The 15,068-nt window shown below is 49.7% G+C and overlaps 1 protein-coding gene, 1 non-coding gene and 1 pseudogene across 8 annotated transcripts in view; 1 reads left to right on the top strand and 2 right to left on the bottom strand.

Annotated features, from left to right (window-relative positions):
• The window catches only part of SRCAP (Snf2 related CREBBP activator protein), a 41,602-nt gene extending 26,947 nt beyond the window's left edge, over positions 1–14,655 (bottom strand). For 4 of the 7 annotated variants that reach the window (XM_054453449.2, XM_054453453.2, XM_054453454.2 and 1 more), the window contains exons 1-14: positions 14,384–14,655; positions 12,871–12,944; positions 11,972–12,234; positions 8,609–8,860; positions 5,567–5,752; positions 5,212–5,352; positions 3,185–3,407; positions 2,792–3,069; positions 2,077–2,170; positions 1,836–1,925; positions 1,181–1,354; positions 768–1,090; positions 486–663; positions 110–246 (exon numbers count right to left, since the gene is read on the bottom strand). In XM_054453449.2, the coding sequence (XP_054309424.2) occupies positions 110–246; positions 486–663; positions 768–1,090; positions 1,181–1,354; positions 1,836–1,925; positions 2,077–2,170; positions 2,792–3,069; positions 3,185–3,407; positions 5,212–5,352; positions 5,567–5,752; positions 8,609–8,860; positions 11,972–12,025 (2,130 nt within the window). In that variant the 5' untranslated portion in view covers positions 12,026–12,234; positions 12,871–12,944; positions 14,384–14,655. Of the gene's footprint in view, positions 1–109; positions 247–485; positions 664–767; positions 1,091–1,180; positions 1,355–1,835; positions 1,926–2,076; positions 2,171–2,791; positions 3,070–3,184; positions 3,408–5,211; positions 5,353–5,566; positions 5,753–8,608; positions 8,861–11,971; positions 12,235–12,870; positions 12,945–13,382; positions 13,641–14,091 lie in introns of those variants that run through there. The other 3 variants (XM_054453451.2, XM_063654959.1, XM_063654958.1) reach the window with 2 other exon arrangements.
• On the bottom strand, positions 2,259–2,387 carry LOC129016402 (small nucleolar RNA SNORA30/SNORA37 family). Its single transcript, XR_008494804.1, has one exon. It is a non-coding gene; the product is annotated as a small nucleolar RNA SNORA30/SNORA37 family (small nucleolar RNA).
• Positions 11,405–11,505, top strand: LOC129016471 (U6 spliceosomal RNA; annotated as a pseudogene).
• Positions 14,656–15,068: the final 413 nt, after the last annotated feature.

The following is a 15,068-nucleotide window of genomic DNA, read 5'->3' as shown; positions in this document are numbered from 1 at the left end:
TTTAAAATTTTTTTTAAAAAAAGAGGAGGAAAAGGAATTCACCTGAGGAAAGGGCTTAAAAATAAAGGAGGCATCAATGGGAGGAAAGTGACCACATGAAACATCAAACCTGCCGCTTGAGCTTCCTCTCTTTCTGGGCTCCATAGTAAGTGAGGATTTTAAAGCTGGGGCACCAACGTTTCAACTCCATCTCCCAGTTCAACATCACGCTGGTGGGAACAATGATTAAATGGGGACCCCAGTTACCTGTTTGGCAAAAAAATGAGAGATGGTAAGGAAATGTAAATTCAGTGGTTCTGATTCCTCAGTTATAACCCTGACCACCCTTTGGCCCTTCCTAGGAATCCTAGCACCTACACTGTCCTCTCTATACAGTTAATGACCGGAGTCAATAAAGCAAAAGTCAATGAAGCTGGAGTCATCACTGAACAAGCTCCCAGGGAGCTAGACTAGGGGGCACAAAAGAAGGGGCCTTGCCTACTTACCTTTCTCACAAGCCAAGTGCGCAAGCAGAGAGATGGTCTGGATGGTCTTCCCAAGCCCCATCTCATCAGCAAGAATACCATTAAGCTTCTTCTCATACATGGTAACCAGCCAGTCTAGCCCAATGTGCTGGTACTCCCGGAGCTGGCCCCGCAAAAGCAGGGGGATGGGCGTCTTTACCTGGCAGAGAGGAAAAATAGGTAACGCAATGGAAAAGAGGCATTTGTCGTGTGGACATGAGAAAGTCAAGACATGAGAAAGGAGATGCCAGAACCTGGGGATACCTGGGTCGTGGCCAGCGTGTAACCCTTGGGCTGGAGACTTTCAGCTGCTGCAGCAATGTCAGTAATTTCTTTCTTTGGACCTAGAGTAGTGGGCCCTGGAGTGGGAGGCCCACTGCCTGCATCTGCCTCACTCTGCTCTTCATCCCTGGCAAGCAAGTACTCCACCCCAAAATCATCATCTTCCTCCTCTTCATCTGCTTGGCTCTGTGATTGGGCATCTTCAGACTCTTCAGACTCAGATTCCTCTGATGCTGAACTTCCACTTGTTTCTTCCTCCTCTGAATGTTCATCTTCCTCATCCTCACTCTGGTCCTCCACAGAGTCTAAAGCATAAGACCAAGGCTTACTGCTCACCATACCTGCTCCTCCAATGGCCACCCTCCCCAGCTCCTGCTTCATGACCACATATTCACCTGAGTGACTGCTACTATCCTCCTGAGGAGCCTCTTCCGCTTCCACGGCCCCCTCTGGTTCACAGTCAGAGATATTAGCATCAACCTCATCTTCATCCTCATCATCACTGCTCCCAGAGCCTGGTGCATAGGCTCCTGCATACTGCTGCAATAGCTCCTCCATGGAAAGCTCACCTGGAAGAGAAATAAAAAGCTTTTGGTTGCTCTGAGGGGAGGGAGAAGGGAAGGTCTGAGTGGTACCAGTTAATTTTACCTAGGTCTCTGTAGATACTGCTAGGCCCAGGTCTGAGGGGAGGCAAGAGAGCTTACTTTCAGCATCAGCTAGCAAAGCCAAGCCCCACAACCTGGGGGAAGTACATGGGAATTGGGAAGAACATTATCAACCTGGTGAGCCTCTCAAGGTCCAGGTCAAATGCTGTCAATATATTCCTACATTAGCTCTTCCCTCCATTTCACTCCCATATCACCATTTAAACTTCTATCATAAGCACTCATCACTTTCTACTTATCATTATTGGTTCACAAGTCTGTCTTAGTCATTAGACATGGAATTCCTCCAGGGTGGATACAAAGTGCCGTATCCATCTCTTTATCCTTGGTACTGCACAGGGCAGACACCAAGTGGATGCTTAGTAAAATGTCTGGTGAATGTCACCTTCTCGAGCCAACTCGCTCAGCTCCATGGCATGATCCACCTCCCCTTCCAACTGTTCCTCAGCTGCTATAGTATCCTCTTCATCCTCCGCTAGGAAAGAGACAGAAGCAAGATTAATAGGGATAGAGGCTAGAGGCAAAGGACACAGTCCAAATGAAACAGATGAGAAAGCCTGAAAGGTTAGGTCCAAACAATTCATTCAAGGGGTAAGGGACAATAGGACAAACAGAACAGCCCTGACCTTCCTCTTCGTTGGCAGTAAACTCTTCATCATCTTCATCTGGATGCCAAGGCCGTTTGTTGCGCTGTGTGACAGCAGAGGGTGGGGGCTTTATCTGTATGGCAAAAGATAAAAAAGGGAAGGGTCTAAGATTAGAGTAGCAGAAGAATGGCACAAACTTGAAAAAGGTGTCACAGGAGAATCTCTGTCCCAGTCAGTGACAGTTGCCACTGGTATAATCCCAGGGCAAGAATACAATCAAGGGTTTTCTCTCAGCACCAGCTACCAAATCCTGGCCCCAGTGCCTAGGGAAGGACCTGTGAAAGTGCCAGGAAACAAATAAAGGCACCCAACACTTCCCCATGCACTTGAGACATATGGAGAAACAGAAAAGACTTAAGGGTACCATGCCAGCTTCCAACCTATAAGCCAATAAGGGAACATTAGGGCACGTTCAGAGAAGTGGCAAGTAACAGAGCAAGTACTTTTTCAAGACCACACAGCAATTTAAAGAGTAAAGTGCAATACGCTCTTCCACTATAGCGCCAAAACCTGCCAATCACAAAATGCAACTTGTCCCAAACAGATTCTTCCCCAGTCATCCCCAAAGAGCCCAAATGTCCATTACTAGTAGAACTCCTAAAACTCATAACCAACCTCACAGCCCGGAACTCAGACCCTGAACCTCTCCCTCTGCTCCCTCTCTGAACCCTCCCTCTGCTCCTTCTGCCTATACCTCCAACACCTGAGGGGGCTCTTCTTCAGCACCTTCTTCAGGCCCATCTCGGGTGTCACTATCATGAGATGAGGGGGTTTGAGAGGGGCTGGAAGGCCCTTCCAGCAGCTGAGGGGGAAGGGAACGGAGCAGCTCTTCCAGTGGCAATTCTCCCTCACGGCGAAGCAGCTCAATCTCACGCCTCTGGGCCTCTGCATCATTGCCTTCCTGTTGTTCTTCAACTTCAATCGTTTCCTCATCATCCTCTTCCTCCTCCTCTTGGGGTTGAAAGTCCCCATCTATAGCAGGAGAACAAGGTCACAAAGTCCACGGGCCCTGCAAGCCACAGGGTGGGTTTTTCAGCTCTGGAAAGGGTACACAAGGAAGAGTAACAGGGCCAAAGAGAACACACACCTTCATCATCCAGGCGGGAAGCAGGGGGTGGAGGACTGGAGGCAGCTGAGGAAGAGCCGAGGCAAGGGGAAGAGCCTGCTTTGCTGGAGGTTAATGGCTGGTTGAGGCTCTGAGACAGAAGGTCCGAGTACTTTTCAGTTTGCCCCACAATGAAATCCAAATGCAGGTCCAGGGCTTTTTTGCGCTTTTCCTCAAGCCGGGACTGTTGCTTGAATTGCACCACCTGCCACAGATGTGAAAGGGACTGCTCACCAAGATAACCATTTATTTATGTACTTTTACTAGATGTTTAGGGAGGCCTTCTTTAACCAGATCCTGGGCTGGCCTCTTAGGAGAGTAAAACTAAATAACCTTAGGGGCTTACTATGGTCTAAAGGAAGCACAAAGGGAGCATGCAGGAAGAAGAGCCAGCTTCGCCTCAGGTGGAGGGAAGGTTTACAATCTGAAGCTGGATTATTATTATTTTTTTTTTAAAGAGATGAGGTCTCACTATGTTGGCCAGACTAGTGTCAAACTCCTGGGCTCAAATGATCCTCCTGCCTTGCCCTCCCACGTAGGTGGAACTACAGGCATGCATCACCACACCCAACTGGAATTGGATCTCAAAAAATAGGTAGGTGGGCCAGGCACAGTGGCTCATACCTGTATTCTCAGCACTTTGGAAGGCTGAAGTGGGAGGATCACGTGAGGTCAGGAGTTCGAGACCAGCCTGACCGACATGGTGAAACCCCCATCTCTACTAAAAATATGAAAATTAGCCAGGCGTGGTGGTGGGCACCTGTAAACTCAGCTACTCGGGAGGCAGAGGCAGGAGAATTGCTTGAACCTGGGAGGCAGAGGTTGCAGTAAGCCCAGATTGCACCACTGCACTCCAGCCTGGGAACAAAGCGAGACTCCATCTCAAAAACAAAAAAACAGGTAGGTGAAGCCAGGCATAGTGGCTCACACTTTGGGAGGCCAAAGCGAGAGGATCGCTTGAGCCTAGGAATTCAAGATCAGCTTGGTGTGTAACGGCGAGACCTTGCCTCCACAAAAAAATATTTTTAGGCCAGGTGCGGTGGCTCACGTCTATAATGCCAGCACTTTGAGAGGCCAGGGCGAGTGGATAACCTGAGGTCAGGAGTTCAAGACCAGCCTGGCCAACATGGCAAAACCTTGTCTCTACTAAAAATACAAAAATTAGCCAGACATAGTGGCACATGCCTGTAATCCCAGCTACTCCAGAGCCTGAGACAGGAGAATCACTTGAGCCTGGGAAGCAGAGGTTGCAGTGAGCCAAGATTGTGCCACTGCCCTAGGTGACGGGGTGAGACTCTGTTTCACAAAAAAATTTAAAAAAAGAAATTAAAAAGAATTTTCTTAATTAGCAAGATGTGGTAGCACGCGCCTGCAGTCCCAGATACTTGGGAGATTGAGGCAGGAAGATCGTGTGAGCCCAGGAGGTTGAGGATGCAGTGAGCTGTGATCGTACCACTGCACTCCAGCTCAGGAGACAGAGCAAAACTCTGTCCAAGACAATTAAAAAATAGGTAGCTGTTCCCTAAGTACACATGAGGAAAAAAGCATTCCCAACAGCATAAAGTCTATGTGTAAATGGCCAGAGATATACAAAAGAAAGGTGGGTGTGGAGTGGAAGGGAGAAGGAATGAACATGGCAGGAGGCAAGACCGAAAATATAGACGGAACCCAGGTAGTACTTAAGAAATAATTACAACTTACTATACGGGCAGTGGGAACTTTGACAGAATTTAAGCATGTGCTAAGTAGCACAAATACATTTCAGTAAACACATGCTAAATGCCCTGCAAGGGACAGATGGCCTAGAGGTGTCAAGGAGAACTATTAACAATCCCCAAAGGCAGGACCCATATTTTGCCACTATACTTTTTTATCCATACAACATAAACGTCATTAGAGTTGCCTGAAATTATAATTTACTCCCTCAAGAAGTTTTGATCATTCCTACTATCATACCATCTACCAATCTAATCCAAGGCCATTTTCCTTTCCTGATCCCCACTGTCTACCTTCTCCACATTGCTCCAGAACTGCCTGACATCCTTGGCCATGGAGGAGGCAATTCGACGCAGCTTGGCCTGCTCCTCCCTCCGGGCCCGTTCCTCTTTCTGCCGCTGCTCCTCGTGGTGCCGGATCACCATGCGCACCACCTGTGGGAATGAAGACCCAGGGTGAAAACACTCAAAGCCAGACTTCCCCATCCAAAGGCAAAGAAAATAATCAAGGCCAAGAAATCTGGAAAATCAAGAGTTTGCCTCTTAATGCCTACACCATTCTGTCTGGTCCCCTTCCAACTAACCCACCCTTCAAGGGAAGGAACAGACCTGAAAAGGAAAAGGAAGGAAGTCCCAGCGGAAGACCTACCTTCCGGGCCACACCCCGTTTCCAGCGGCGCTCCTGAGCAAAGTCAGCAGAGAGCCACTGCATCTCTTCGCACAAATAGTCCCAGTGACCTTTGGGGCGAGGGGGCTCTGGCACCTTAGGCAGCCTCTTCAGTGACCAGAAACCCTCCTTCCGCAGCTCAGCAATCCGAGTCTCGATCTCGGCCTCCTAATCAGGGAGAGCCAGATCAATCAACAGTTCTAAACACACACTCCATCTCACTGCCACGGCTGAATTCCTGAGCACTAAGTGGGCTGAGTGTGTTATGCTTATGTTTAGTCCACATACCAAACCTACAGGCAGGTATCATACTCTCTTCAGAGAAGGGAAAAAAGATCAGGGAGATGAAGAAGGAAAAAAGATCAGGGAGATTAAGTGATTTGCCCGAGATCACACAGCTAGAAAGTAATAGAAAATGGGAATCCAAAATAGGTCTGAGGACTCCAGACAGCAATTTCATGCTCTTTCCATTATTTAACACAATCTCCACACCCCACAGACATAGGAGAGACTTGGGAAATCATATCCCAAGGGGAGCTTCCCAGAGGTGTAGGGAACACACACTTCCCTCTTGATTCTAGATACAAGGGGTCATCACCATTGTAGAATTCTACTTAGAGTATGTTCATGATGCATTAAGCTTAGAAATATGCTATGATGCCCAACTGACACACTGTTGTTTTTAAAAATACTACTTTTGTAAAAATGCATATGTTTATGTAAAAAGTACTGAAATGTTATACATGAAATGTTTAACACTGGTTAGGTATAAAAAAGAGTGGTCATTTTTACTAAAGTTTCTACACTGATTGTCTTTTACTAAAAAAGCATTTAAAATTTTTTTGACAGAGACGACTCAAAAAATTCAGGACAACTGCCTTATTTCTTTTTCTGAATCTCACTCAGAAATCTGAGTGAGATTTTTCTGGGTCTCACTCTGCTGCCTAGGCTCAGGTTATCTTCCCAACTCAGCCTCCCAACTCAGCCTCCCAAGTAGCTGAGGCTGACTACAGGCACATGCAACCATGCCCAGCTAATTTTTTTGTATTTTTTTGTAGGGACGAGGTTTCACAATGTCAAGGCTGGTCTGGAACTCTTGGGCTCAAGCAATCCCCCTGCCTGGGATTCCCAAAATGCTCAGATTATAGGCAAAAACCACTGCACCCAGCCTCTGCCTTTGTTATTTCTGTCCTCTCCTGATAAAAACTAAATCAGAGAAAATGACAGCCAGAGACGAGACAGAACTAAACGGCCTGATAGTGAAGGAAACATCAAGAAAGACATGGATATTAGACCAGCTGCTCTCAAACTTGAGCAGGCACCGGAATCATCTGGAGGACTTTCAGAAACAGGTTGTAATCACACCTGTAATCCCAGCACTTTGGGAGGCCAAGGCGGGTGGATCACGAGGTCAGGAGATCGAGACCATCCTGGCTAAAACGGTGAAACCCCGTGTCTACTAAAAACACAAAAAATTAGCCAGGCATGGTGGCGAGCGCTTAGTCCCAGCTACTCGGAAGGCTGAGGCAGGAGAATGGCGGAAACCCAGGAGGCGGAGCTTGCAGTGAGCCAAGATCATGCCACTGCACTCCAGCCTGGGCGAAAGACTGAGACTCTATCTTAAGGAAAAAAAAAAAAACTCGATTGCGGCTGGGTGCAGTGGCTCATGCCTGTAATCTCAGCACTTTGAGAGGCCGAGGCTGGCAGATCAGAAGGTCAAGAGATCGAGACCATCTTGCCAACATGGTGAAACCCCATCTCTACTAAAAATACAAAAAATTTAGCCGGGTGTGATGGTGGGCGCCTGTAGTCCTAGCTACTCAAGAGGCTGAGCAAGAGAATGGCTATGAACTCGGGAGGCGGAGCTTGCAGTGAGCCAAGATTGTGCCACTGCACTCCAGCCTGGGTGACAGAGTGAGACTCCGTCTCAAAAAAAAAAATAAATAAGATAAAAATAAAAACTAAAAACAGATTGCTGGGCCCTACCCTCAGTTTCAAATGGCTCGGTGGGTGAGGGGTACCAAGAATTTGTGGGTTTTTTTTGTTTTGTTTTTGTTTTTGAGACGGAGTCTGTTACCCAGGCTGGCGTGCGGTGGCATCATCTCAGCTCACTGCAACCTCCGGTTCCCAGTTCAAGCAATTTTCCTGCCTCAGCTTCCGGAGTAGCTAGGACTACAGGCCTGCGCCACCACATCAGGCTAATTTTTGTATTTTTAGCAGAGATGGGGTTTTGCCATGTTAGCCAGGCTGGTCTCGAACTCCTGACCTCAGGTGATCCACCCGCCTCGGCCTCCCGAAGTGCCGGGATTACAGGCATGAGCCACCATGCCCGGCAGAGAATTTGTGTTTCTAGTAAGTTCCTAGGTGATGCTGATGCTGCTGGCCCACAGACCACACTTACCACTGGATAAATGTAACACAGACCGCACGACAGAAATAAGTAGAAACCAGTAAATCTTAAGAGCATCACAGTTTATAAAGTGCTTTTGTGTCTATTTTCTCCTTTTTTTCGAGACAGGATCTTACTCGGTTGCTCAGGCTGAAGTGCAGTGGCATAATCGTGGCTCACCGCAGCCCTGACCTCCTGGGCTCAGGTGATCCTCTCAACTCAGGCTCCTGGGTCTACAAGCATGTGCAACTATGCCCAGCTAATTTTTTGTACTTTTTACAGAGACGGGGTTTTACCACATTGCCCAGTCTGGTCTTGAACTCCTGGGCTCAAGAGATCTGCCTGTCTCAGCCTCCCAAAGTGCTGGGATTACAGGTGTGAGCCACTGCGCCTGGCCTTGCTCCTATAATTTAAACCTCTTAATAGCCTATAAACTATTATATCATTCCTATTTTATTTACAGCAAGGAAAATGAGACTCCGTATTCAAGCAATTTGCTCATGATCATATACATTAAGGCAGAACCTATACCCTAAATCCATGACAAAAAAGAAAAGAAACAAAATACTCCAGAGGACGTGGGAGTTTAGGGAAGATAACTCCCAAGAATCTTCATCAGCCTTCCTAATACGTACATGCTTGGCCTGTTCTGCGATTTCGGCATGGCTCTTCTCCCACTTTGGGCCCTTGTTAGCCAGGTCAGCAGTCTGGGAAAAGCTGAACCCTTCCAGCGGCACTGTGGCACCATCTGGGGGGCCTGGAGGTCCATCCAGTGAGGAATCTTGAGCTATGTGCTGTGGGGAGATGCCGCCTGCCCCACTAGAGGCTGGGGAACTGGATGAGGCAGGGGACACAGGATTGCTGCCTGTCATGCCGTCCGACACCATCTAGAAAAGAGGAAAATGATGGGGAAAATAAATGCTTCGCACTGTGCTGTTTTAAGTACATTATTTCATCCGATCTTCACAAAAAAAAACTGTGTAGAGTAAGGTATAAATCTTATTTTCATAAACACAAACGTTCAGGATAAAGTTTTTTATTTTATTTTATTTTTTTGAGATGGAGTCTCGCTCTGTCGCCCAGGCTGGAGTGCAGTGGTGCGATCTCGGCTCACTGCAAGCTCCACCTTCCGGGTTCCCGCCATTCTCCTGCCTCAGCCTCCTGAGCAGCCAGGACTACAGGTGCCGGCCACCATGCCCAGCTAATTTTTTGTATTTTTAGTAGAGATGGGGTTTCACCGTGTTAGCCAGGATGGTCTCGATCTCCTGACCTCGTGATCCGCCCACCTCAGCCTCCCAAAGTGCTGGGATTACAGGCGTGAGCCACCACGCCCGACCTCGGGATAAAGTTTTAATAAGGGACTCGAGATGGCAGAGCCAAGTTTATAGATGCTTGACATGCAAGAATTATGTCCTGACATTTACACAATTCCCAAACTTAAGAAAATATATATATATAGGCCGGGGGTGGTGGCTCATGCTTGTGATCCCAGCACTTTGGGAGGCTGAGGTGGGTGGATCACCTGAGGTCAGGAGTTTGAGACCAACCTGGCCAACGTGGTGAAACCCCGTCTCTACTGAAAATACAAAAACTAGCTGGGCGTGGTGGCGGGAGCCTGTAATCCCAGCTACTCAGGAGGCTGAGGCATGAGAATCGCTTGAACCTGGGAGGCGGAGGTTGCAGTGAGCCGAGATCGCGCCACTGCACTCCAGCTTGGATGACAGGGTGACTCTGTCTCACAAAAGAGAGAGAGAGAGAGAGAGAGAGAGAGAGAGCATATGATTTCAAATTCTGATCGTTTCAGAGCCTCAGTGATTTCATTCACATAAACAACTCCCTATTTACCCTCTATTTTCAGAACAAGTGTGGCAAATTCACTTATGCAGTAAATGTGAGCTACCACCAAATTCAACAGCCACCAATAAATCCCAGGCCACCTTAACCTCTTCACTGGGCAGGCAGGGCTGGAGGCATAGCCACTGTTCTCAAACACCCAACACGTCACTTTACAAGGTACTGCAAAAGCATTAAGAAACGGAAGCTGGGCTCGGTGGACTTTGGGAGGCCGAGGCGGGCGGATGATGTGGTCAGGAGTTCCAGACCAGCTGACCAACATGGTGAAACTCCGTCTCTACTAAAAATACAGAAATCAGCCAGGTGTGGTGGTGCGAGCCTGTAATCCTACCTACTCAGGAGTCTGAGGCAGGAGAATCGCTTGAACCAGGAGGCAGAGGTTGTAGTAAGCCGAGATCATGCCATTGCACTCAGAAGGAAGGAAGGAAGGAAGGAAGGAGGGAGGGAGGGAAGAAAGGAAGGAAGGAAGGGTGGAAAACAGTGCTGGGCATGGTGGCTCACACCTGTAATCCTAGCACTTTTGGAGGCCGAGGCGGGTGGATTACCAGAGGTCAGGAGTTTGAGACCAGCCTAACCTACATGGTGAAACCCCATCTCTACTAAAAACACAGAAAATTAGCTGGGCTTGGTGGCGGACGCCTGTAATCCCAGCTACTCAAGAGGCTGAGGCAGGAGAATCACTTGAACTCAGGAGATGGAGGCTGCAGTAAGCCAAGATCGCACCACTGCACTCCAGCCTGGGCAACAAGAGCGGAACTCTGGGCCAGGCGTGGTGGTTCACACCTGTAATTCCAGCACTTTTGAGAGGCTGAGGCGGGCGGGGATCACAAGGTCAAAAGATGAAGACCATCCTGGCAAACATGGTGAAACCCCGTCTCTACTAAAAACAAAAAAATTAGCCAGGCGTGGTGGCGCGCATCTGTAGTCCCAGCTACTCAGGAGGCTGAGGCAGAAGAATTGTTTGAACCCAGGAGGCGGAGGTTGCAGTGAGCCGAGATCACGCCACTGCATTTCAGCCTGGTGACAGAGCGAGACTCCATCTTAAAAAAAAAAAGAAAAGAAAGAAAGAAATGGAAAACAGGCCGGGCCTCGTGGCTCACACCTGTAATCACAATCCTTTGGGAGGCCGAGGTGGGTGGATCACCTGAGGTCAGGAGTTCAAGACCAGCCCCTGGCCAACATGGTGGTGAAACCCCATTTCTACAAAAATATAAAAATTAGCCAGGCATGACGGTGGGTGCCAGTAATCCCAGCTACTCGCAAGGCTGAGGTAGGAGAACTGTTTGAACTTGGGAGGCGGAGGTTGCAGTGAGCCGAGATCACACCATTACATTCCAGCCTGGGTGACAGAAAGATAGTCCATCTCAAAAAAAAAAAAAAAAAAAAAAAAAATGGAAAACAAAGTCCTGCTGAAATGTGGATACTCAGGGAATTCACAAATTCACTCCAGGACATAAGCCTTACACTGTGCCACTCAAATTCTTACCTCGGCTAAATGACAAAAGACTGTATGTCACAAATTTCCCGTTTCTCAGGAAAATTATAAATACCGACTTTACAAACACGAAAAGCTTACTGTACTGCTCACTTTGGCAACACATATACTAAAACTGGGAGGATACAGAAAAGATTAGTATGGCCCATGTGCAAGGATGACACAATAAAGCAACTCTTTTTAATAGAAAACTTTTAAAAATTAAAATAAAAAGAAAGCTGACTGTACACCCACCTAGATGTGTTTAAAAGCCATGCTTTTTTTCCTACCCCACACCCTTCCTTGGTATGAGAAAGGAATGAACACTACACACCATCCATAGGCTTATCCTACTCCAGTTCTGATAGAAGTTAAACTATTCTCAAAGCGTACAGTCTTAGAAGCATGGTGCCACGACCTCCATTTCCAGCCTAGCCTAATTCAATCTTTTTCAGGTAACGAGGCGCTTTTGCACTCTGGGAGATAATATTGCACTAATGTTAAATGGAATGTGAGTATCCAACAGACCTGACATACTACAGCCCAGCCCCCCTGAGCACCAAAGATTCTCCAAAACTCTCCACAAATATTCCCCTGCCACATTTCTTCTGCCTCACACTCAACAATCCACAAAGCAGAAGCAGAGAAGGAACTCTTCCCACTTTCAAACCTGTGTCTGTAGGACTGGGAGCTGAGGGTGAGCAGGGGAGGGGCTGCTCTGCATGGTCCCACTCCCAGGCTCCTCCTTGGATGCCTGAAGAATGACTGGGTCGTTATCACCACTGCTGCTGGCCGAGGGGCTGGCGTCCGGCTGCAGGGCATGCTGGGAGCTGGCCTCATTCTGGGCCACCGGCCACCGGGACCCGCCTTCCAGGGCCCGGGGCCCACCAGGGCGTCCCAGCCTCCGCTCAGGTCCACCAGCCTCTGGAGCACCTAAAGTAGGGTTAAAAAAAAAAAGACAGAAATGCAGTTAAAGGGGATGAAAAAGTATTTTTAAAAAACCAGAAATAACACTGAATAAAGAGAAACACAGAAATTACAGATTACATTTCTTAAGCACTTACTATGTATGAAATACTTTTAGTACTTGTTTGATGTGTTCTATAATCCTCACACCTACCTTAAAAACCAAGTGCTTTTCACAGCATAACAAATATTGACTTCCTCCTACACACAACGGATAGAGCCATGCAGAAAGGATTCCTGACCTAAATGAGCTTACATTCTAATATAATGTTTGGTAAGTTAGGAAGTTAAGACCTTATGATTTGCGGAAGGTCACACAGTAAAAAAGTGGTAGGAGGGCTTCAATCCACATAGTCTGATGCCAAAACCATGGAAAACCTGCTACTCTTCCTGGTAGAGCCAGGTTGACCACGTTTTCCTCAACCCACAGCCTCAGTTCTGTTGTTGTACTACTATAATCAAACCCTCCACAGAAAAATCACATGCAAACATTCCCATGCTTCTCTAGAGTGAAAATCCCCAATACAGACCTATAATTGCTTTCATTATCTCAAACATTTCTCCCATTAGCATCAGCACACAAAATGGTAGCAGATCCCTCACCTGTGTGAGCTGAGACCACACCCCCTGTGAAAGTCTGCACTTCCACGGTGCCGCCGTACTGAAGGGAATCACACCTGAAACATCCATCAAAGCGTATTATTTACTCCAGTTTTTTGAGACGTTTAAATATACCCAAATCAGTTAAAAGACTAGAAACAGAAAAACTACGGTAGTAGGAAAAGCTCACATTTCAGAGAAATGCATATCATGTTTTGTGAATTCCGAAGGGACATACGATCCTGCCTGGGGGCAGGAGCAGGAAAGGAGTGAAGAAAGAAAATTCAAAAATTTTAAGTGTAAAGGCTCCAACCACAGAATGGAAGACAAAAAAAAAATACAGCAAAAAAAAGCTGTCACATCCAGAACCTTAGAAAGGTGCTACCTGCCTGCGTGCCTTTCCAGTGAGGGCTGAACGCAGAAATGAGAGTGGAACTCCCGGGAAGAGTCAACAAACATGCTGGTCACAGGAAAATCCGCCCGGGATTCAGGGCAGGGCGCTGTGAATCCCATACCTGCGCCTTGAGACACTTCCCCAAACACAAGAACCACAGCAAAAGGAGACTCAGGAGCAGTCAAAAGCGAGAGGCCGCACTGCCAAGAACCACGCGCCGGAAACAGGCAGTGTGAACCCGCAGGAGGCCCGGAAATGCTTCCCCAGTGTTTAAGGAAATTCCTAAACCACAGTGCCGGCTTTGATTCACTCCCTACTCCGCCACACGTTCCCAAGACACGAGCTCACCAGAAGCCAACAAGCCTGAACTCTTGACTTCAGGTTTCGTGATCTCCCTAGCCCTCCCGACGGACTGACCTCGCGTGACCCCTGACCTCTGCCCAAGTTGCCACTAGCCCTGAGATAGCCCCGCCCCCTCCAGACTCCCACCCCACCCAACGTGCGCGCCGGGCGGGGGAGGGGCCCGCGCGTGCGCGGCTAGAGGCGGAGCGAGCCGGCTGCGCGCACGGCCCGGGGGCTCCCGCCAGAACGCGAGCCCACGCACACAAGGGTCGCGGGGCTGGGAAGCTCCTCATCCAAGCCCGTCAGGGAGCCCCCCCCCCCATCACCCGACCGCGAAAGGCTGAGAGAAGGGAGGGTTCGTGCCACCAGGTCCTGGTCCCCCGGCTAGATGTGGTGGGCGCGCGCCCCGACTACTCGTCCCACGCCCCCCTTCCTCTTCCCGCGCGCCCCTGAGGGGCGACTGGGTTGGTGGGCGGGCAGGAGCGCACCTGGGTCCGTCCTCTCAGGGCTCGCTCGCTCGCTCAGGCACGCGTGCGCAGAAGGGCGGGAAGGGAGAGGAGACACGCCGGGGCCCAGCGCCGGCCGGCCTGACCCCCTCAGCCTGTCTCTATGGGCGCGCGCCGACAGCCTCGCGCACCGGCCCGGGGCCCCGGCTGAGGGTGCGCGCGCAGCACCCCGGGAAGGTGGGAGGGGAGGCGGTGGCGGAAAGATGCGCGCGCAGTCAGCCATCATGGGAGGGGGAACTGTGGGGCGTCCGCCATCTTGTCTCCCTCTCCTTACCTGCGTCCTCGGGGGCGTGTGCACCACCCCCCCTCCCGCCGAGGAGGGGGGAGGGCCCCCTCTTGGCCACCGCCTTCGCGGCCTTTAAACTCCCCTGGAGACTGCGGCTACTGCCACCGCCTTGCCTCCACTGCTTCTTCTCGCAGCACACAGATGCGGACGGTGGGTGGGAAAAAGGGCAGACGCTACTCCCAGCGAACCGCCGCCGCCGCCGCTCCCGAGGCCTCACCAAAATGGCCGCCACCGTCTCGGCCGCCACCACCACCACTACCACCACCACTCGCTGGGAATCGCTACCGCCGGCGCGGCCCGTCTTCTCGCGAGAGACAGTAACTGTAGGGTGGGGGAACGGGGAGGCTCGCGTGCTAGCGTAGGGTGCCGCATGGCGCGCAAGGCAGCCTGGGAGGTGTAGTCTCCCGGAGGCTGCGCGCTTGCCCTTCCTCGGAGCGCCTTTACCGTCTGCCCCTAGATCTACCTGGGGCTGCATTGCGGCTGCCAGCTCGGACGACCGCCACCTCCCTTTTTATTTACAGATCACCCAGTAAGCTGCAGCAAGTTAGCAGTGGAACCTGGGCCTCCCGATTCCCATGGCAGCCCACTTCTGTAGCGCTGCTTCGTTTTACGCGAGGATGGTTTCCTGATAGCTTTCAAACACCTTTGCCATCTGTTCGCAAACTTTCTAGGT

The sequence above is a fragment of the Pongo pygmaeus genome, chromosome 18 (genome assembly GCF_028885625.2).
Source record: "Pongo pygmaeus isolate AG05252 chromosome 18, NHGRI_mPonPyg2-v2.0_pri, whole genome shotgun sequence".
NCBI classification, from domain to species: domain Eukaryota; kingdom Metazoa; phylum Chordata; class Mammalia; order Primates; family Hominidae; genus Pongo; species Pongo pygmaeus.
This window is presented reverse-complemented; position numbering and strand designations above follow the sequence as displayed.